Source organism: Zosterops lateralis (genome assembly GCF_965231275.1).
Source record: "Zosterops lateralis genome assembly, chromosome: 32".
NCBI lineage: Eukaryota > Metazoa > Chordata > Aves > Passeriformes > Zosteropidae > Zosterops > Zosterops lateralis.
Window position 1 is genome coordinate 4,569,293 of NC_139792.1, and position 22,168 is coordinate 4,591,460.

General features: G+C 51.3%; 2 protein-coding genes across 2 annotated transcripts in view; one reads left to right on the plus strand and one right to left on the minus strand.

The window, feature by feature from the left end:
* The window catches only part of LOC310920902 (olfactory receptor 14J1-like), a gene marked incomplete at both ends in the record, with an annotated part of 261,934 nt that overhangs the window by 226,080 nt on the left and 13,686 nt on the right, over nucleotides 1-22,168 (minus strand). The window lies entirely within an intron of this gene.
* LOC310921094 (olfactory receptor 14J1-like) lies at nucleotides 17,697-18,629 on the plus strand (the record flags this gene model as incomplete). The annotated part of the gene is made up of 1 exon (XM_083881205.1): nucleotides 17,697-18,629. One exon carries the CDS (start codon nucleotides 17,697-17,699, stop codon nucleotides 18,627-18,629), a length of 933 nt encoding a protein of 310 aa, XP_083737331.1.

The window sequence follows — 22,168 nt, forward strand, 5'->3', positions numbered from 1 at the left end:
CCAGCTCTCTTTTCCCAAGCCTTTGACTCCCAGGCTTCTGCCCCAGCCCAGGGACATTTGTTATTCCCATCACCTGCTGCTTTGACACCATGAACCATTCTGGTTTGACCTAAGAGGTGAATCATGAAGATTGTGGTGCTTTCTTGTCCACAATGTCCTGTTAAGACCCAGACCACGCTGTTCTTACAGCTGGGATTGTGGCTGTTCCTACACCATTTATTCCACACTGCAGGACTAAAGAAAATCTCTCCTTTTCCTTACTAAGTTGAAGCTACAGCTTAGTGCAAGTATGTGTTAAAAGAGAATGAATGCCATAATCCTCCTTTTTTTTTTTTTTTTTTTCAGTCACTAGTGGATACCTCCCTGGAGGATACAGAAGAACTCAACAATGTTGTGCATGCAATGAAGAAAAGGCAACACAAAATTCCCTCTGGATGACGAGGTTAGGAAACCTGTTTTAATCTGTGTCACTGTTTCTCACCACATCTACTTAAACTGACAAGAAATTGAGCTGATTTTCTCCAGGCTGAGGCAGTTTTGCAATGAAGCAGCAGCGTGTCATGATGCTAAATAAGAATCTGGCATTACCTCTAATGGTCACTGCTGCAAAGTGTATCAGTGCACAGCAAGGCAGACTGGGTTATCACAGTTATTCCTCCCCTCCCCTCCTGCACATCCCATTGTCTCCTCTGCAGAAGACACAGGCTATGAAAACAAGGCAAGGTTGCTTTTTCTTCTCCCACAGGACTTGTTAGACACCATGTTTTTTCAAAGGACTGCATGTGCCTCTCCCCAGCTTGCTCATTTCTCATTCTCCAAAAGCAGAGAGCTGAAGGAGTTGGAGGCCTGTGAGTGCCTGATCTCTCTTTCCCTCTACAGGCTCTGCCTCCCCAAGCCCTGGTTCCCTGCTGTGCTTTGGCATGAGAGCCATTCCAGCCCCAAACACAAGGGCAGTGGAGTTCAGCTGCAAAGCCTCTCTCTGCACTGGGATTGCTTTGAGCCTGCAGCCTCCATGGGCAAGGGCTTTGTGGGAGCAGGGCCAGCACAGCCTGTGCCCTGCACACAGAGCCAGAAAAGGAGCAGATCCTGCTGCCTTCTGCTGCTGCTGATCCCAGCAGCAACTCCCTTGGCAGCTCCTCCAGGGAACTCCACCCCAAGGGCTTCCATCCCTGTCGTGACGGGGAGAACTTGTTGCTTCCCAGTTCTCCCCCATCCCTGTGGATTGTGGAGCATGTCAGCACAAGTGTCCATGGCCCTTCCTCCCTGCCCAGCCTGCAGCAGTCCCAGTCCCTGTTGCCTCCCCCTTGCTGCAGCTCCTTGGCCAAAGTGCTGCCAAAGGCAGCGGAGCTGGCTCAGGATCCCTGTTGGCTCCTGGGCTCCAGGATGACCTTCAGAGGGACACTTGGAGCGCTTCCTGAAGAGCTGCCCGTGGCCTGGGGGGTGGATTTGTCTTCCCTGGGTGGCTCTGGTTGGAGTTGGACGCTGCGTGGAGTCCCGGAGTTTTCTCAGCAGCCTTTGCAGCCAGTTCTTGGCCAGGGTGTGGCTCTGCTGCCATCCCAAATCTGTGCCTGCCTTGCCCAGCCTGAGTGCAAGTGGGGCATGTGCTGGGCATGGCTGGAGAATTCCATGGACAAAATCCTCCCCCATCGTCACCTTTACATCTGCTCATTGCTCTGGGCAGCACAAATCTACACTTCTTTTAGTGGAAACATTGAATTGCTTGCAGATCATGACATCTGCAATACTAATGTACAAATACAGAAAAATCAACTTTGGTATAAAAATGAAATTTATTTTAAATTACTACACCCAGACTGCTGGTATAGAAACACATAAATATCCAAGTTTAGAACACGAGTTTATTGTTACAAATGTGCTATGTAAGTAAATTCAATTATAATTTTCAGTTTAAAAATTAATTTATTAATACCCTCCAGAGCCACTCTGTATACAGAAATATCCATTGAAATTTAACAGTTTAATGTATTACATATTATTCCAACTGTACAGCCTATATACAAATACAGAAATATCAGTATCCCTCTCTAAAGGATCTCAGACCCAGTACTAAAGAAACAGAATTCTTTAACCATATAACTGAAGATATATTTCAATATTTGTACCCACATAACTCTACAATATACAGATGTAAATCTATCATTTATATTTCATGTGACATAAAGCAAAGCATATAGAAATTCGCACACAAAAACCCTATCCATAAGTATGCAAATATCAATATACTAATATAAGAATCCTTACAACCCCATCAACAAAACTCTACAGTCATACATCTAAACAAGTCTGTCAGTATAAATACAGATGTCAGCACATCAATATACATGCAGCAAGAGAACAATAGACATACATATATACCTGTACAAATACCAGCCTACATCAGGCTATAGAAATAACCATCAACTTGTAACTTTCAGTCCCACTGTGACCATCTCTAACTCCGAGTCCACCAGCAGGAATTGCAGCTGCCCAAGTCCCCGGGCTCTCCCTGGGTCTCTTCCTCCCGTGCAGAGCAGCTCTCCTGGACAGGGACAGCAGATGGGACCCGTGGGGAGCAAAGGGAACACTGAGTCAGGATGGGGCCGTTTCCCTTGGCAGCAGCTGCCCTTCAGTCAGGGCAGGGCAAATGGCAGCGCCTCCCCAGGAGGGTGAGAAAGAACAAGTTTGTGCAAAGGCCAGGGCCAAAGGCCAGGCCCCCCTCAGCCCCAGGCTGCCTGAGCGGCCCTGCGGCCTCACCCGGGCTCTGGGCTGGCAGCAGCAGCTCCCTGGGCACTGCTGGAGCTGGTGGCCTTCAGCTTCTCCCTGCTGCCTCCTGTCAGTGCCCGCCTGTGCTCAAGGTCTGCAGGGCAGCTGTGGCCAAAGTGGAGCCTGTGCAATTGGTTCCAAGGGCTGGCAGAGCTGCAGGCCCGGAGCCCTGTGTGCTCCCTGCTGGCCCCTCCATCCCCTGAGCCCCAGCGTGCCCTGGGCAAAGCCCCGGCCCCCTTCAGTTTCTCCAGCCCCTCACAGTCCTCTCAGCCCACTCCATCCCTTCGGAGCCATCCCAGGGCCTTGGAGCCGCCAGTGCCCTCAGCCTGTGCCACTTCCCTGTGCCCTGAGTGCCCCCGTGGCCCTCTGCTCCCCCAGAGCCCTCAGTGCCCCCAGCAGCTCAAGGGCACCGTCCCTGCAGCGTCAACGCCTCCTCAGCCCCCTCAGCCCCCTGTGTCTCCCTGTCCTTCAGCAGCTCCTCAGGGGACAGTGCCTGGGGCCACCGGCAGCTCCCAGCGCTCCAGGGACACCCGGGGCTGGAACTGCTGCTCCGCCCGGCCCGGCCGCCAGCTGGGACCCAGCACAGACACAGGGGGCACAGGGGGCACAGGGGGAAAAACAAGAGCTGAAAAAGGCAGCCCAGGGGGGACACAGGGAAAAATGCAGCCTGGGCCTACACAAGCATCACTCCATCCACCTGCACCAATTCACAGACCAGCACAGAGCCTTTTCTTTGTGATGTCAGGGCACGGTTGCCACGTGCTCGTGGTGACATCACAAGGTTGCCTTGGAGCACGGGAGGCCTCAGGGGTGTCAGAGCGGCTCTTGGGCTCGCTCTGTACAGGAGTCTCCTCCTGCACTTGAGGCTTTTCAGTGGGCTAGTGCTCACTGGCCATAGCCTTGCGTTTTTCTTGTTTTTTAAGCAGTTTGAAAACCTGCACAGCAGTTGCCACAATGATTGGGCAACTTGCTGCTGCAGTTTTCGCTGCTTATAAAATAGGTTATTCAACCTATTTTATGTCCAACCTGGCACGTAAGTAGAGGTTTTCCCTGGGTGTCACCTAACCTGGCTTTTGTGTCTCCCTGCTCTTTCTTACTGACTGAGTTAATTTGGAAACAGAAAGACCACTTGGATGCCACTTGGGTAAAGCTCCTCCTGCCAACACGTTCAGCTCCAAAGGGGGGGTCTGTGGCCAGGGCTGTGCGGGCAGCATTTGCAAGGCAACCTGCAGGGGTTGTGTTCCCTCCATGGGACAGTCTGTGGCAGCAGAGTCTGTCACTTCCTCCCTTTGCTGGGTCAAGCAGCACAACTTGGAAAATGGGGGCTGGGAGACCTTCTAAAAATGCTCTGGTTGTTTCCGGTTTCCTCAAAGAATCTGGTTCATTTTCCCTTGCCCACTGCAGGTCACCTGAGCCAGGTATTCAGAGGGGCTGATCCAGAGGTGAGTGAGAAAGGAACATTTGATGTTCCTGGTGTTTAAGAATTGTGCAGCAAGCTGTGAGCTTGCCCTGGGGCAGTAGAGAGTAGAGGGCCAGCTGAGTAGGCTGCAAGAAAATCCATTTCCATGTCTGCAGCAGCAAGAGCAAAGGCATCACTGGCTATTTCTTAATTGTCCATTGCAGAGCCTTAAAAAGAACTAAAAGCCCAGTTTTGCAGAGAGAATGTTGCCTTTCCAGAGTAGCCAGGGGAGATTATCTAATTCAGAACAATTTGCAGTCCACTTGAATCAGCCCATTTGAATTTAGTCTGAGGGACTTAGAATCCCATTGCTCTCAAAGATGATGATTTGTGCTTAGTAGAGCTGGCTCTAGAGCTGAACAGAAAGAAGGTTATAAATGACAGGTAATGGCCTGTATCTCACACTCCTGTCTGTCCACAGAGCACAGAACCAAGTGAAGATTCTTCTTCTCTGTCTCCCTGTGCTCCTGGAGAAGAGGCCAGAGAGGAGCCAAATGACCACCAGGCTCCAGCTGTGGTCACACCACAGCCTGAACATTCCCTGACAGTAAGTGCCAGTTCTGGAGGGTGCTGTCTTTAGTGCAAGGCAGAGCTGCAAGTTTCTGAGCAGCCAGCTCTTGCTGTTGGTGGCTGAGGATGCTGAGTGCTGGAGTCCTGCCAGGACCCAGCCATTCCCCTCAGCCAGTGACCCCTGGAAAATGGGCTTGGAGCTGTCCTGTTTAGGCCCCAGCTTGCTGGGATTCTGATAGGGGCAGCATCTCACAGTCACTTGCTCTGCATTTGTGTCTACAGAACATGGAGGCAGAGGCACAAGAAGAGCTGAATGTATTTCCTAGAGACACCGTGGTAGTGAAGAAGAGGAACACCGAAGACATCAGAAAACTTCACTACCACTGGAATATCTATCGTCTCAGGTGCCTTTTACAAAACCAGGTGAGTGGAGGAGTTGCAGCCACTCCACTCATGAAAGTGTCTCCTTCTTCTTGTTCTTCTCAGAACTTTGGGGATGAGCTTCAGGTAGAGCTGCAGGAAACCCAGGCGAGGATCAGGACAACAGAGAAGAGGCTGGAGGAAGAAATGACTGGCAGCGAGGAGCCCCGAGATTCCTGCGAGGACCAGAAACTGTCCCAGGCAGAAGCGCTGCCAGTTGAGCACGTTCTGAAGATGGGGGAGGAGAAGAGGACTCCATGGGAGGAGGTAGAACATCTGAACAAGGAGCTGCAAGTGTGTCTGCAGCCCTTGGAGGGGGAAAAGTGTTCTTTCGGAGAAATGGAATGGCCATTTTGGCAGTCATCCTTCAGAAAATCCATGCAAATGAATCTTGGAGGAAATGGAAATTGAATCTGGCCATGAACTTGAGTAAAACCAGCCTTTGGGATTGTCCCATCCAGTTAGAGAAGTGAACATCAGAAAAAACCCATGGCAGAGCCCTGCATGTGGCTGACAGCACCTCCCTAAGGGCTTGCATTTGAAATGGGATCTGGGGCTAATCTCTGCCAGCCACTTTTCTGACACAAACTCCTTTCTTGTCTCAGATCTCCACAGGCTCTTCTGTTGAACCTGCAGCAGCAGCAGCAGCAGCAGCAGTGTCACCTAAAGGAGCCTTTGCTGCCCCAGCTCAGAAGTGGAGCCCGGGCAGTTGGTTCCTCTCCAGCAGTGACACAGCTGCTGCTCAGCAACAGGAGGTGGAGGATGACTCCCTGGAGCTCCTGAGTACGTCTGGTGTCTTTCTTCTCTGAGGGACAGTGCACTGTGTGCATGTGTCAGCACAGCTGCACCAAATGATCCTCCTCACTGGGGTGTCCCAGGGGCATTTAGGGCTCCCCACAGGAAATGCTGTGCTCCAAGGCAGCAAGAGAGTGCTCTGGGTGTTCCTGCTGCCTCTGAGGGCAGCTTGGACGTGCTGGGCTTTGCCTGAGCTTCCCTGTCTGCTGCAGGCAGAAGCAGGGCTTGTTCTTGCATCAGCAGAAGGCTGTGACCTAGGAAATGATGTGGGCAAGTCCTGTGTGCTGGTGGCAAAACTGGGTAGAATGGTTAGCTTCCTAAATTCTTCTTAGACTCCTGATTTCTCACTCATCACCAGAACAAAAAACTTCACAGAATTTCTTTGGTTTTGGCATTTTGTTTCTTGCTTGTGGTTTTGGTTTTAGTTTGGGGTTTTTCTGGAGTTTTTTGGGTAGAGTTTTTTTCTCCATCCTGAAGCAGCTCTTCTCCCCCATGTGTCTTACTGGTGTAAATTTTATGACTGTTCTTATTACCACTACTACATCTATAGGTTTTGTTTTGTTTTTTGGGTGTTTCTTTTTATATTAATATACTTTTGTCAGTGAGAACTCCTTTGAAAGAACATCAGGTGACACAGAAAGAAAGAGCCAGAGGTGTTCATTTTGTGCCTCAATTGAAATGAAAGATAAATTTATCACAATCTGTATTTAATATCCTAGTTTTGTTCTTAGAAAGATGTGTCCAAGAAACACATCCCTGGGGCTTGATCAGATCAAAGTGCACTGTAGGCATTTCTCAGGAGCAAGCCTCCAGCCCCTCTGCTGTATATTCCTCAGATCCATGACACTTTTCCATCCCTGATTCCCAGTCATTCCCATGACTGTTAGAATGCTGCCCATTGACCCAAGCCCTGCTCAGATCAGTCTCGAGGAACACACATCAAGTCCTCTGTGATTCTGCAGCACAAGTCATTGAATCTGCTTCTTGCCCAGAAGAGCTGCCAGTGCTGTGCTCTCAGATAAGACCTGGGGGGGCTGAGAACAGAGCCCAGTTGACTCTGTGTCTCCCATCCCCTGTTGGCACAAAAAGGGCCTTGATGTGCACCTGGGTGTGTCTGAGCTCAGAGCCAATCCTGCTGTGTCCTGAATGGGGTCCCCGGCTTGGAAGGGGCTGGGTGTGGCCGTGCCTTGTTGCCATGGTTTGTCAGGGCTGGTGCTGGGGCTTTGGCAGCTTTGTTGTGGTGGCTGCCCTGGCCCTGAGGGCCGGTGTGAGTGCAGAGGCTGGAGCCTTGCTGAGCTGGGAGAGTCCCGCTGCCGCCCGGCCGCTGCAGCGCGGAGCTGCCCCGAGGCAGCAGCCCCTGCTCTGGGCCGGCTCCTGCATGGCCTGGGCTGGGCTCAGCCAGGGGCAGCATCTCCTCTGGGCAGCTGTCCGTGTCCCGCCGGCCCCTGAGGAGGGAGCACTGCTGTCCTTGCTGCCCTTGCCCGCTGCGGGAAGATGGGCACGTGTGCGGGGCTGAGAGGGCCAGTGCAATGGCAGGGACTGATCCCTGCTCTCAGGGGGAGGAGGAGCACTGTGCTTCTCCACCTGGGCCACGGCCAAGGGCGTCTTCCAGCTCAGCCTGCTCATCACGGCTCAGGCTCCTGCTGCTGCTGCTGGAGGCCCCCTTGGCATTGGTTACAGCATCAGCTGCTTTGCTTTACAAAGGGAAAGGCATTCTCTTGGCCAACTGCTGCAAGGTGGAGAAGGTGCCCTCCTCTCCTGGGAATGCATCTCCCTCTGCTTTGTTTTCTGTCAAGAGATCTCTTCAAAGGCCTGTGGAAAGTCAGGCTCTGTGCTCGCCTGCTTGTACTGCAGAGCTGCCTGTCTTGTTGGGGTTGTTGGTGTTTCCCAGCTGAGCACAAAGGACTCAGAAGGCCAGACTGTACAGCCCCAGTGGGGCTGCCTTTTGTATCTCTTGGACGGTGGGATCTCTGCTTTCAAGTGAGCATCTTCCATTTTGTTTCCCTCAGGGAAAATGGTGAACGTGGAAAATCCCCGGGGGAAATACATTGAACTGGAAAATGTTGGCAGAGGGTGAGTCCAACCACAGTTTCTTCTCCACAGTCATGGGGCAGGTGATTTGCTGCTGGAATATCTACCAAGTGTGAAGTCAGGCATGCTGCAAACATATTCAGACACTGGGTTAGTCTGCCCCATGTCTCAGTACCAGCCAGAATTTGTAAGTGTGGTCAGGAGGCATTGTCAAAGACACTTGTATTTCATTGCCAGAAACAGCAACCTACCCACAAGCACAGCAGTGAATGAACAGTTCTCAGGAATATTTCTTCCCAAGTGTTTGCTGAAGGAAATAGTCTGTGCTCAGGACAAAAACTGCCCAGTTTAGAAACTGAAACCCGAGATGAAACAATCACCTGGCCTTTTGAGCTGAGGCACTGAAGCCCAATGCTTCAGGAACAGGCCCAGTGCCCATGCACTGGAGAGGAAAATGCATCATGTGCCTTCTGGCAGAGCCCTCCTGCATGCTGCAGGTTTGAGGCATTTCCAGCAGACATCTCCTGTCTGGGCTGGCTTTCACTCCAAGATCTAAATGGCTTCTCCTTTCTTTGCTGCTCTTTTGTTTCTAGGGGCTTTGGAGAGGTTTGCAGAGCAGTCGACACTGCCACAGGAGGCGAGGTAAATGTCAAGAGCCCCTGCAGATCCTGCTGCTCTCCAGGGCTTTCCTCTCTTGTGTCAGCTGGGGCTGGAGCTGTGGCTAGAGCTGTGCTGCAAAGGCACAAGAAGCACAGACGGGTGCCAGCCTGCCAAGTGCATTTGGGACAGTCTTTGTCGTGCTCAGCTGCCAGGAGGAAGGCAAGGAGGGCAGTGGTTCCTTTCAGAGAAGGACATTCTCCCTGGCTCTCAGTTGCTCCAACAAAGGTGGTGCCTTAGAGCATCTCACTGCTCTCTGGGCTGACGGCTTCAGAGTGCTGAATTCTCATTTCTGGCTGCCAGCAAATACATCTGAATGTTCCTGGCAGTTCCTCAGCCACCTGCAGTGCTGCACGTGGGAACTGCACGTAGGGAGAGATCTGCAAGGCCTCCCTAAAAGCCCCAAGCCCTGCCTGTAGCCCAAGATGTATCCACAGAGTACCAAGGCACGCTTTACTTCTTCTCAAGTGCAGACAGAGAAACAGAGAGTGTGCTCAGAGCTTTGGGGCTGATAGCTGAGACATGATTGCTAACAAGTGGACAAGGCAAAATGTCAGTGGCCAAGTGTCCTGGAAGTGGCCCCCAAAGGAGCAGAGAAATGAGCTGTTGGAATGTCAGTTCCTAAATCCTCCTTTGTCTAATCCCAAGGCACTTTGGCAAGGCTCACCTGTGTCATTGCTAAATCCCTCATCCCATGTGTGCTGTGGTCTCGTGCCACCAACGTCTAAAGTTGCCGATTTTCAATGTCATTCTAGGTGGCCATCAAGAAAATTGATCTTCAGGGACTCATGATCGAAGACATTCTAACAGAAATCAGAGTCCTGAGGATGAATACAAGTCCCCAAATTGTAAATTATTTAGACAGGTGAGTGATCATGGTCTCATCCCATGAAGGTTTGTTTACATACTAAAAGCATGCAAGGTTAAAAACCCACTTTGGACATGGGCAGAAAAGAGAGCTGGCAATTATTGGGTAATTATTATTTCTCTGCTCACCTCCAATGGATGGGAAGAGAGTGTATTTTGTCTGCATGAGTCTTCCCTGGCTTTCAAACACATAGTTGAAAAATTGTTCAAAAACCTGCATCAACCCTACCATACTAAGTCAATAGCCTGTAAGCTCACTGCCTCCATGTTGTCTCAGGATTGATTTTTAAGGTTTCTTTAATGCTGATGAAGCATCCTAGAGAGGATTTCCCTTGTATTGTTGCCCCTCTTTTCCATGGCTGCCCATGCCAGGAACACTAGGTGCTTATTTCCAGAAATACCCCGTATGACAGGTTTTTCATCTTGGCTGTTACTAAACTGCACTTTTTGCCTGCTGGCCATCTAAAACATCTCCTTTTCCACAGATGTGCTGTTCTCCTTGAGACTGCACAGACTGCAAACAATGCACAGCCTGGAGGGAATGTCTATTCCTTTCATTCTGTCTTTGTCACAAAGGGATCCAGAAACAAGAATCAAGCAAAGAAACCAACACATGCATGTTCATCTGTATGGCCTTGTTCCCTTCTTTCAGCTACCTTGTGCGTGAAGAACTCTGGCTGGTGATGGAGTTCATGGATGGAGGCACTCTGTTCGACGCTGTCAGAGAGACCAAAATGACAGAAGACGAGATCGGAATTGTCAGTCAGGAGGTCAGTCAGGGATCCCAGCTGTGCTTCCCAGGGCTGGGGCAGGACTGTCTGGGAAAGGGGCTCAGAACAGGAGCCATTCCATGGGCCAGGCTTTGTTTCTGTGTCGCTGGAATGCTCTGGGCAAGCAAGAGCATCCCACGTGAACTGCCTGCCAGTGCCCCTGCACTCACTGCACTCTGTTCTTGTCCTCTTCTCTCCTGCTCTTGCATTCTCACTCTGGCTCTTGGATTTGCTCCTCTCCATCTTACCTCTCTAAACTTTGGCCTGCACTGCATTCCTTGCCTGTAAAAGCAAAGGTGGTGGTGGCAGCATTTGAAAGGAACAGCAAAGAAAAAAGAGAGACTCATTTCTCTCAGTGCTCAGCTGAAAAGGTTAGCAGTGCAGCCAAAATGCTCTTGACTTGTGAGCACCTCCACTGCAGCAGCATCATCCTGGCTGGTTTGCAGGGCAGAGTCTACACCAGCAGTTGCTGTTGCTCTTTGACAAGCTGACATGCCTTTCTTTAGAAGGGTGCTGCTCTGCCAGTGTTGGAGCAGCAAGCTCTTCCTCTCAATGGCACTGTGTTCTGCCATTCCTCCCCATTCCCCTGGAGAGGGAATCTTGGAGAGCTGTTTCCTTTCTTGTGTGATGAAATCCCATCTCTGATTTTTGCCCTCCTGTTTCTGGTTTCTCTCTCAGTGCCTCCAAGGACTGAATTACCTCCACTCCCACCACGTGATGCACCGAGACTTGAAGAGCCCCAACATCCTCCTCAGGACCGATGGCTCTGTCAAGCTGGGTCAGTATATTCTTGGTCAGGTGCAGCATTCCAGGGATAGGGGGGGTGTGGGGCTGCTTTGGAGTGACTGCCAGCTCCCCAAAAATGGTGCTGGTGGCAGTGCAGGGAGCCCTGCTGTGAGCTGACCACACGGTTGCAACGTGCACAGACCTATGGCAGGGAACAAGCAGTCCAGAGTGGCATTGCTCTGTGTGTGTCCCTTCCAGAGAGAGGGAGCTACAAGTCTAAAGCTTCAGGGGAACAAAAGCCACTGCTGGAGGCAGTGTAAAAAATGTGGGGATTTTGGAAGTAGCCAATGCCATATTTCCTTGGCTAAAGTCCTGAGGAAACAGAGCAGGGACTGTTGCAGGAGATTCAACAGCACATTCTCCAACTTCTACTGGGCAATTCTTTTGCTTGCTTTCCTAATTGCACAGGATTCAAATCAAAACAGTCTTTTGCTTTCTCCCCAGCTGATTTTGGCTTGTCTGCTCTACTCACCCCTGAGCAGAGTAGACGCAGCTCAGAGGTCGGCACTTACTGGTGGAGAGCACCTGAGCTGGTGAAAGGTCACCCATATGGCCCCAAAATTGACATCTGGGCCTTTGGGATTGTGGCCATTGAAATGGTGGAAGGAGAACCTCCTTATTATAATGAAACTCCTCGCTCGGTAAGGTGTAAATACTCTCTGATCCCGCTGTCTTTCTCCCCCAGCCCACCTTCTGTGAGCCATTGGACAAAATCCCATTGCCATCTGCTGGAACTACTTCCACCACGGTCCCTTTCTGAAAATGTCCCTGCAGCACATCAGCATCTGCTGGAGTTTTGGTTGCATCACTGGGGGAGCTCAAGCCTTACCCCAGGCAAACAATCTCCCTTCTCAGGCAACATTTGGCTTTGGATTAGAAGTCGTTCCAGCTCTTTTGGCCACATAGATGGCCCTACTAACAGGAAACAACCATCTTAGAGCTGCTGTTCCCTTTCCTGAAATGAAGAAACTTAAACCCAACCAAGTTTCTAAAAGAGTGGTTTGGAGAGAAGAAACAAACAAAAAACTTGATGACTTTTGTTTGATGGCAGCTGTGCTTTAGGGACCAACAAGCACCGCAGAGATGCTTTGCATGTAATAATCCTTGGAAATAGTAGAGTGAGTTAGTAGAGCAAAGTCCCTCTTCCAAATAGCCTGCCAAGCTGGTCAGGTGAATCCTCAGAGAAGCCAAGAGGCTTTTGCTGATGTAGTTTCCACTAACAAGGTCAGTCAATGAAATCAGCTGCCAAGGCAAGATCTGCTGCATGTTGGAAAAGCTGTGGCTGCATCGGGCTTTGGGTTTTTGTTGGTCCAGGAAAGTCCTCTCTGCCTCTGTGCCACGGCAGAAACTGCCACTGCAGAGTGCAGCTTGAACAATGGGATCTGGGAGAGCAGTTCCAGAGGTGAAAGAAGCAGCTGAGAGACTGGTGTTTCCTTTTTCTCCAGGCTCAGCTCCTGATAGCCACCAAAGGGACCCCAGAGCTGCAGCAGCCCAAGCTCCTCTCCCCTTTGCTGCGGGACTTCCTGAGCTGCTGCCTGCAGACAGACGAGGCGCGGCGCTGGTCTGCCCCGGAGCTGCTGCAGGTAAAATGCCAAGGGGCTGCAGGGAAACAGTGTCCCAGGGATGGGCTCCTCCTCCACTCAAGTGCAAGGCATCAGATGAGCCCCCTCCTCCTCCCCTCCACTCTTGGTGCTGTTCAAATGAAAACAGCCAGGAGTCCTAGACTGGGCTGGGCTGGCAGGGACCTGGAAAGCTCATCTGGTCCAAGTGCCCTGCAGTGAGCAGGGGCATCTTGAAAGAGATCAGGATGCTCAGACCTGAAATCTTTCCAGGGCTGGGGCACTTAGCAGCTCTTGCAGCAAACTCTGCCACTGCTGCCCCACTGTTGGTCCTTAGACCTACTCTGACTCAATTCTCTTTTAATCTGAAAAATATTTCCCTGCCTTTGAGGCTCTAAGCTTGGAAAGTATTGGCATATTGTTGGGTTTTTTTTCCTTTGTGCAGCATCCTTTTGTAACGCTGGCCAAGCCGACCTCCAGCCTGGTGCCACTGATCATGATGGTGAAGGAGTGGAAGGAGGAGAGAAGAATAAGACACCACCATTAGAAATGTTTGCTCCATCACCAGTCCAGAGAATTATTAGACAGTAGGATTATAGTTAGGAATTGTAGTTAAGATTCTAGTGAAGGATTGTAGCGCAGAATTTTACCATAGGATACTAGCTTCGATTGTACACAAATAAAGTTTGTGAAATCTCAACTCCTTTCAAAGATTCTCCTCCTTCTGAGCCTCTGAGAAAGCTCAACATTTCCTTCTGAACTTAGAGGTAGAAAATGACATTGAGGGCTTCTTTGGTACGGTTGGAAAGTGGGGAAGGCTCTTCTTCAGTCATCCTCTCCAGACCACAGTGCCTTTGGAATGTGGCCCACTGGCTGGGTTTTACCCAGCTGGGGCACTTGTGTTTGAGGCAGAAAGGGCAGTGGCATTTGCAGGCAGAACTAAAGGACGAGTGGGGCAGCCCAAACACCCTGTGCATCTGCAGGCCTTGAGCTCTGACTGGAGAGCATTTGAGTTCCTGCCACTTGGATTTGTATCCCTAAGTGCAGTCTCTGTGTCTGGAGGAGAGTTTTGCCCCAGTAAGAAAGCAGCAAGGTCAGGGAGGCTGCTGGGAAAGGCGCAGAGCTGGTGCAGAGCTGTCAGCGGGCGCCAGGTGAGAGCAGGCCCCGCCTTGGCCAGGCTGGAGCCCCAGCAGAGCCCTGGCAGAGCCCAGAGCAGCCTGAGCCTGGGCAGGGGCAGGCTGGAAGGAGGCCCTTGGAGCTGCAAGAGCCAGCAGCCTGGCCCTGGGGGCCTCTTGGTGGCCCCGGGCGAATGCTGCGCTCTCAGAGCCCAGCTGGCAGCCGGCTGCTCCCGAGGGGAAGCGCAGCCGTGCCGGGCACAGCACAGACTGGTGGCATTGGCCGCCCGCAGTCTGCACAGGAGGAGAGAAAGGCACAGCACAGCCCAGGGCTGCAGGCCTGCCTGAGGATTCCTACTCTTGTGCCGGCTGCCCTGGCACTCCTGGCAAAGGTGAGCAGTGTGTGCAGCACTCTGGGCACAGGGAGGGAGCCGGGCTGCTCCGCAGGCTCCAGCACAGGGCAGCGTCCTTCAGGCACGGCGCTTCTGCCTCCCGGGGTAACCAAGGCCAGCGGGAGGCAGGGACAGCTTGGCAGGTCACATCTGCAGCACAAAAGGGCCTCACACAGCTCTGCCAGGAAGCGCCTGCACTCCTGGAGCTCTGCACTCAGCCACAGCAAAGGGGTGAAATGCAGAGTGCTCTGCAGAAATATTCAGGGGCACCAGCCCAGCCTGCTTTGTGCTCTCTGGCACACAGCAAGCGCTGTGCAACACAGCCCTGAGCTGCTGGGAGAGAGGGGTTAGAAAGGAGCCAACTCTTGGATGAAATTAAATGGGGACAAAGTCATCAAAGCAAAAGAGAACTGTTTCTTAGTAAGGATTCACCTGAGCTGGGTGTGTATCTCGCTCTCCCAAGAGCCAAACACACACACAACACACACTCACACAGAATGCTGCTTTTTATTGCCTTGCCCAGCCCAGGGTGAACCGTGTCCCCTTTCCCTTTGGCTGGGTACTAGGGAACTTATATTCTCTCCCCACTGCCTCCTTTTCTGTCCCCTCCCCTCTTATCCTACTTCCCTTTTGGTCTGATCTTCAACCTGGCCCCTCTCCCAGATCACAGCAACACCCAACAAATTAACCAGAACAAATACAAACCCTAAATAACAACACCTACCACCAAAAAATTTCCTTCTTTTTTCTAGTAATCTTTTGGCTGCAGCAAAATATTACCTCCTAGCTCACTGAGGGAATCGGGGATGAGCCTGTGGCCAGTGCTTGAGCAGTGAACTGATTTGGAAGGGAGCAGAAGGGTTTCGGGAGGCAATTTGTGTTTTCTTTCTAAATTGCAGAAGGAAAGACACAATGTGGCTTCAGACAGCAAAAACACTTTCACGGTAAATTGAGGAAATTCTTGTGAGCAATTCCCAGAGAAGGAAGGTGTTGAGAAAATGTTGAACTGTAACAAATCATGAATTCCCTTCACATTAACAGACAATGTTGAGCCTTCTATTCCCCCAGCACAGTGAATGATGTGTGCAAGTGGCTACCTTAGCCTTGAGAATAGAGTAGTCCTCCTAAGAAGGGAGCTGGAAAACTACTGGTGGGGGAACAAAGTGGTTGTAGGAGGGTCTTGAGCCTCAGAAGAGAATTGGAGGAATGGGATGTTCCCCAAATGACCACCAGAGACCCTCAAGAGAGCCCTACTCTCCTGTCAGGAACTTCTGAGAACTGATTTAAATATGTCAACTAATTGGAGAGAATGTTTAGCCTGTGAGTTTCAGCAAAGTAATGAGTAGGTCTTCTTTCCATGGTTACAAATTAGTAGGTGAGATTTCTGAGTGAGCACCTGTGTTAGAAAAGTGATTCCCCATGCACCCAGCACTGAAATAAAGTCATGCCTCCTTTCTCCCACTGGCCTTGGCCTCACCTGGCACACAGAAGCCTCTGGAAATCAGCACCACCTGGCGCCTTCCCAGCTTGGAGCAGCTCCTGCTGCTGGGCACATCCTGCCACTTCTACTGCTTCCAAACAGGAATCAAGGCACAGGTGGAGACAGACATACAGAGAAGCCCTGGGCTTGTGCAATCAATGGGCAAATGCATGGGGGAACGTCTTAGGAATTATTTCAGCTCTTATGCCAATACCGCCTTCTCTCCTTTTCTCTCTTCACATTTCCTGCTCTTTTCCCTCTCACATTCCCACCCCTTCCCCCTCTCGAGTCTCACAGTTTTCCTCTCATGTTTGCCTCCCAAGTTTTACTCATTTCCCCCACCCTTTTCATCTCCTTTTCCTCACACTTTACCTCTCACATTTCCCCACCTTCCCACTGTTTCTTTCTTTTGTCTTTCCTCGTGTTTCTCACAATGTTTCCCTCACTTATCCTGCCCTTTTCTCCCCTAATGTTTCTCTCTTTTCTTCAGTCATTTTTCTTCAAGTTGTCTCCTCACGTTTCTCACTTTTGCCCTCATGTTTCTCACAATTTTCTTATCACATTTCTCACACTTTTCCCCTCACATTTATCATTCTTTCCTCCTCATGTTCCTTATACTTTTCCTCTTGCATTTTCTGCTTTTTTTTCACTCCTAGTTTCTGCCCCTTTTCCCATCAAACTTCCCACTCTTTTTTTCCCCTTCATGTTTTCTGCCTTTCTCTGCCCTTTGGTTTCTCATTTTTTTCCCCTCAGGATTCTCACAGTGTTCCCCTCACATTTGCTGCCTGTTTCTCTCTCTTTGCCAGTAAAGCTTCTCTCTCTCTTCCCCTCACATTTCCCTCCATTTTTTCCTCTTCGTTTCTCACCCTTTTCCGCTCATGTTTCTTAGAATTTTCCAACTGTATTTCCTGCCTTTTCCTCCTCTCACCTTCCTCTCCTATTTTCACTCCCATTTCTCACACTTGTCACCTCACAATTTCTGCCTTTTTCCCCCTCACATTTCTTAACCCACTGGTTCCTGTCAGTGACTGCTCCTCTTCAGTAGAGGATGGGCTTCTCTTGTTTTCCCCTGCAATCCCCTACTCCAAAGAACGGGTGCCAGAGCAGCGCTCCAAGGAGCCCCTGCCTGTGCGTCTGCTAAACAGAATGGCCGTGCTCAGCTTGAAGAGTCTCATGGGGAACAACCTAAAGTGCACTGGGCTTCCTGCTGCAGTTTTGGTTTGTATTTCAGTTCTCTGTAGTCTTCATGGTGTTCTAAAGAAATAGGTCCCCTGAGGGATACACATTGTGGGTGAGCAGCCACTGCACCATCCGCCTCAAGCAGATCCATCTCCGTTTTCATCCCCTCACAGTCACTGTGCCTCCTGCCTAGACCAAACCACTTGTGATGCTTCTTGATGCTAAACAAAGTCCATCTGCATAGGAAAGGCTTTTGGCCCTCTTCTGGAGAAAAAAAAAAAAAAAAAAAAAAAAAAAGCCTTTTTTTAAAAATGTTCAGTCCCTGGAGTTTTTTCCTATCTTCACCTATTTGAATTGCCTTGACTTAAAAATACTGCCAGCTGACATTCCAAACTGGCTGGTCTATGTTTGTGTGCACAGAGCAAAGGTGCCACACCGTGCCCATTTCCTGGGTGTCTGTTAATGTCCTGTTCAACAAAGGGCTGAAGGGAAGGACTCTCCCTGCCCCGCGCGGCTCCGGGGCTGGAGCTGGGCTGGCAGGGGCCACAGACCGTGCTGGGAGGCCCCGCCTCAGCCCCATCCGCCATCATGTGTGTGTCTGCCTCAGCCCCATCCACCATCTTGTGTGTGTCTGCCTCAGCCCCATCCGCCATCTTGTGTGTGTCTGCCTCAGCCCATCCGCCATCATGTGTGTGTCTGCCTCTGCCCCATCCCCCATCTTGTGCATCAACCCAGCCCAGCTCTGAAGTGAATGTGTTGCTGTTTTGTCAGCAGTCAGGGTCAGCAACAAAACCACCAACACCAGCAGGACAGTCTACAGGGAATGCCTGGCACACGTTTGGCTCAAAGCAGCCTCTCCTGACTTGTCACTGTCCTTTACCCATGAACAAGTCCCCAGGGCCACACACAGCAAATGTCCAACAGCAGCTCCATCAGCCACTTCCTCCTGCTGGCATTGGCAGACACGAGGCAGCTGCAGCTCCTGCACTTCTGCCTCTTCCTGGGCATCTCCCTGGCTGCCCTCCTGGCCAACGGCCTCGTCATCAGCGCCGCAGCCTGCGGCCACCACCTGCACAGCCCCATGTTCTTCTTCCTGCTCCACCTGGCCCTCAGTGACCTGGGCTCCATCTGCACCACTGTCCCCAAAGCCATGCACAATTCCCTCTGGGACACCAGGAACATCTCCTGTGCAGGATGTGCTGTACAGGTTCTTTTCTTTATGTTTTTCATGTCAGCAGAGTATTTCCTGCTGACCATCATGTGCTACGACCGCTACGTGTCCATCTGCAAACCCCTGCACTACGGGACCCTCCTGGGCAGCAGAGCTTGTGCCCACATGGCAGCAGCTGCCTGGGCCAGTGCCTTTCTCTATTCACTGCTGCACACAGCCAATACATTTTCCCTGCCCCTGTGCCATGGCAATGGCCTAGGACAGTTCTTCTGTGAAATCCCCCAGATCCTCAAGCTCTCCTGTTCACACTCCAACCTCAGGGAACTTGGGCTCATTGCAGTTAGTGCCTGTCCATTTTTTGGCTGTTTTGTGTTCATTGTTTTCTCCTATGTGCAGATCTTCAGGGCCGTGCTGAGGATCCCCTCTGAGCAGGGACGGCACAAAGCCTTTTCCACCTGCCTCCCTCACCTGGCTGTGGTCTCCCTGTTTGTGAGCACTGCCATGTTTGCCCATCTGAAGCCCCTCTCCATCTCCTCCCCATCCCTGGATCTGGCCCTGTCAGTTCTGTACTCAGTGATGCCTCCAGCCCTGAACCCCCTCATCTACAGCCTGAGGAACCTGGAGCTCAAGGATGCCCTGAGGAAAATGATGCCTGGATCTTTTCAGAAGCAATAAACTCCCTCTTTCCTGCTCCAGAGGCTTCAGAATACAACTCTTCACAGTCTCAGACATTTTTTCCTATTTGTATATTTTTTCATTGGGACCTTTCCTGTTTCTTTTTCTTGTGTTACTACTTTGTGATGTCACATCCCATTTTCTGATGTCACAGACTCACCTTCTATGAAGTCACAGCGAGCTCTGTGATGTCACAACCCATTCAATGATGTTCCACAACTCACTCAGTGATGTCATGCAGCCACCCTGGAATGTCACAGCCCAATCTATGACTTCACAGCCCTATGATGTCATATAGCCACAGCAAAATGTCACATCTTGCTCTGCAATGTCGCACACCCCTCTCTGTGATGCTGTAGCTGCTCAATGACCTCACACAACAAACTCTGTGATGTCATAGCCCAATCTGTGACCTCACACAACCCACTCTGTGCTGTCACACAGCCCCTTTGTGACATCCCAGCTGCTCTGGGGCTCTTTGACACAGCCCCAGAGGTGCTGCTGTGACACAGCCCCCTCTGGGACAGCACACAGCCCCTGCCAGTGCTGAGCCCCTGTCAGCTCTGCCTGTGCCCTGCTCGTGTCCCTGAGATGCCCTGGCAGTGCCCCAGCCCTGCTGGGCTGTGCACAGGAGCTGCTCCTGGGCAGAGCTGTCTCTCTGCAGCGCTGCCCTTGCCAGGAGCTGCCTCTGTGCCAGGAGCCCGGCCCAGCTCAGCAGCACAGACACAGCACAAGGACTTCAATGACCCTCTTGGGGCTTGTGCTGAGGCCCTGAACATCAGTCCCTGAGAGGGAGGGGTAGAAACCCCTGCAGAACTCCAAGTCAGAATCCAACTCCAAGGTTTTCTGAAGTTTTAATGGGTCCCACTGAGGGTCATGACAGAGAAAGTGTCCCCAGGCCCCAGGCAGAGCAGAGAACTGCAGGCAGTGATGACAGGTGGGGACAAAGAGAAGCCAAGTCCTGGTGCCCTGGGGCACAGCAGCCTCTGTGCCACCAAGGGCTGTGAGCAGACACCTTGTCCTGAGGCCCTGGGGCCTCCTGGCACAGCCCCAGCAAGGCTGGGCACTCTCAGCCCCTTGTCCTGCCCTCAGCATCCCCCTCCCATCCCAGTGGCCTCAAGGATCTGCTGCAAGGAGTCCCTGGGGAGCCTTGGTCAGGAATGGCCCGGGGGGGCTCTTTAATGCTCCCAGGGACTGCAGGTTCTTCAAAGGACTTTGGGTTTTGGTTTTGCCTTGGAGTCTCTGAGAAGTTTGTGCAATCCTGGCCTTCAATTATCTGCTGTAATTATTCCCTTCAGAGGGTTTGTCAGTAACAACACTCAGTGGGGCTCATTAATGCATCCAGGTACTCCAGTTATTTTAAGGTACTTGGTGTTTCCATTTTAAAACTGACTCTGAGAGGTTTGTGCAGTCATGGCCTCCAATTATCTACATTAACAAGTCCCTTGGGATTCTTAGTCAGTAACAACACTCAGTGGGGCTCATTAGTAATTCAGGGTACTCAAAGTTTATTAAGCAACTACTTTTTGACACTGAGTCTGAAGCCTGTGTGCAATAATTGGCCTCCAATTATCTGCTTTAAGGTGTCCCTTGAGATTCTTAGCCAGTAAAAACACTCACTGGGGCTCACTAATGTTTCAAGGTACTCAGGGCAATTTTGGTACTTCTTTTTGCTTCTGAGTCTTTGACAGGTTTGTACAATCATGGCCCCAATTATCTGCTATAATGAGTCCCTTGGGAGCTCTGTATTGACATTCAGTGGGGCTCATTAATGCTTTGAGATTCAAGGTATTTAAGATACTTTGGATTTTCCTTCACACACTGAATCTCTGAGAGGCTTTTGTGCAATCCCAGCCTCCAATTCTCTTCTTTATGGAATCCATAAGGAGCCTGTATTGGGGATGGACCTCAGTGGGACCCATTAATTCTTTGAGACACTTTGGTTATTTCCTCTGACTTTGACTCCTGGAAAGGTTTGTGCAATCTCCTCTCAGGCCTGAGGTTCCAGGGCTCAGCACCAAATGCACCACGGGTCAGATCAGGGTAACACAAGTCCTGACAAGGCTGTGCTTTGATTTCCCCCAGGTCTGGTGCAGTTAATTGATGCTTACCTTCCTGTGGGATGAAACTTGGAATTGCCACCATAATTGTTGTATTGTCAGTTTATTAATGTTTGGGATTTGCTTGCATTTTCATCACAAGTGACTTGTGGGAAGAGCAAATATTCATTAAAGGATTTTATGTAGGGTTAAGTTTGATTCTCCACCTCAGCAGGAGTTTCTCCAATGAAGAAATGAAGCTTTTGCCTGAAGCTCCCACTGTGCCCATGACAGGAAGCCCTGGGAGTGTCTGGGACATCCCGGCTCTTTGGCAGCCTGGGCACTCCTGGGGTGTCACCGTGGAGCCCCCGTGAGTGCCTGTGACAGATGGGTGCCTTTGCAGCCCAAGGTGCCCTGGGATGTGCCCATGGCATGGCTGGGACTGCCTCTGCCCACAGGGCTCTTGAGCATCCCAGCTCAGGCCTGGGGCCAGAGTCCCTTGCCATGGCAACCATTTGCAGTCCCATTGCCAGGGCCAGGGGATGCCAGAAGGGATCCCAGAATGGGCTGAGTTGGGAGGGAGCCATCAGGATCCTGGAGTGCAACTGCTGGCCCTGCACAGGACAGCTCAACAATCCCAGCCTGGGCCTGGCAGCGCTGTCCAAAGGCTGCTGGAGCTCAGAGAGCCCTGGAGCTGTGAGCCTTCCCTGGGAGCCTGTTCAGTGGCCCAGCAGCCTCTGGGGGAAAAACCTTTTCCTGAGATCCAACCCAAAGCTGCCCCGAGTCAGCTCCAGCCATTCCCTGCAGTCCTGTCCCTGGGCCCCAGAGGGAAGAGGTTCCCACAGCCTCCAGCCAGGGACCCGCTCCCAAGGCTGTTGCCAGGGCAGCCAGGGCTGGCACCAGCTGTGATGTTCGGTTTCCCTGGGCCGGGCTTTAGGAATGGGATTCCCCAGTTTCCTGCTCCTGCTGAAACCGTGCCGCCCCTGGCTGCCCTCCAGCCTCCCACTGAAAGTAAAAAAGGCAAAGACCCCCGGCTGAGATAAAAACAATTTACTGGTAACAGCAACAAGATAAGCAACAAACAGGAATAGAAACGACGATAACAGAAAGGATAGACAAACTATATACAGGGAAAACTATAACAACACTGAGTGGCTCTTCCCAGCCATGTATTTTCTCCTGCCTGGAAAAAACACTATTCTCCTAGGGAGAGAGAGGGTTCTTTTCCTGCCCTGGGCAATGACAAGAGATGAGATCAAAAAAAATGACAGGGCCATGACCAGACCCTGACGTTCTTCAATCCCATCTCACATCATTGCCAGGGGCAGGGAAAGGGACAGGTGTCCTCCCCGCATGGATCATGGTAAATGTGAGTCACCAGAGCTCTTCCTAATGTGAGTCCTCTGATAGAGGATGGAGTTGGAGACTCACATGAAGCTCTTCCCACACTGGGGGCACTCATAGGGCCTCTCCCCAGTGTGGATGCGCTGGTGGGTGACG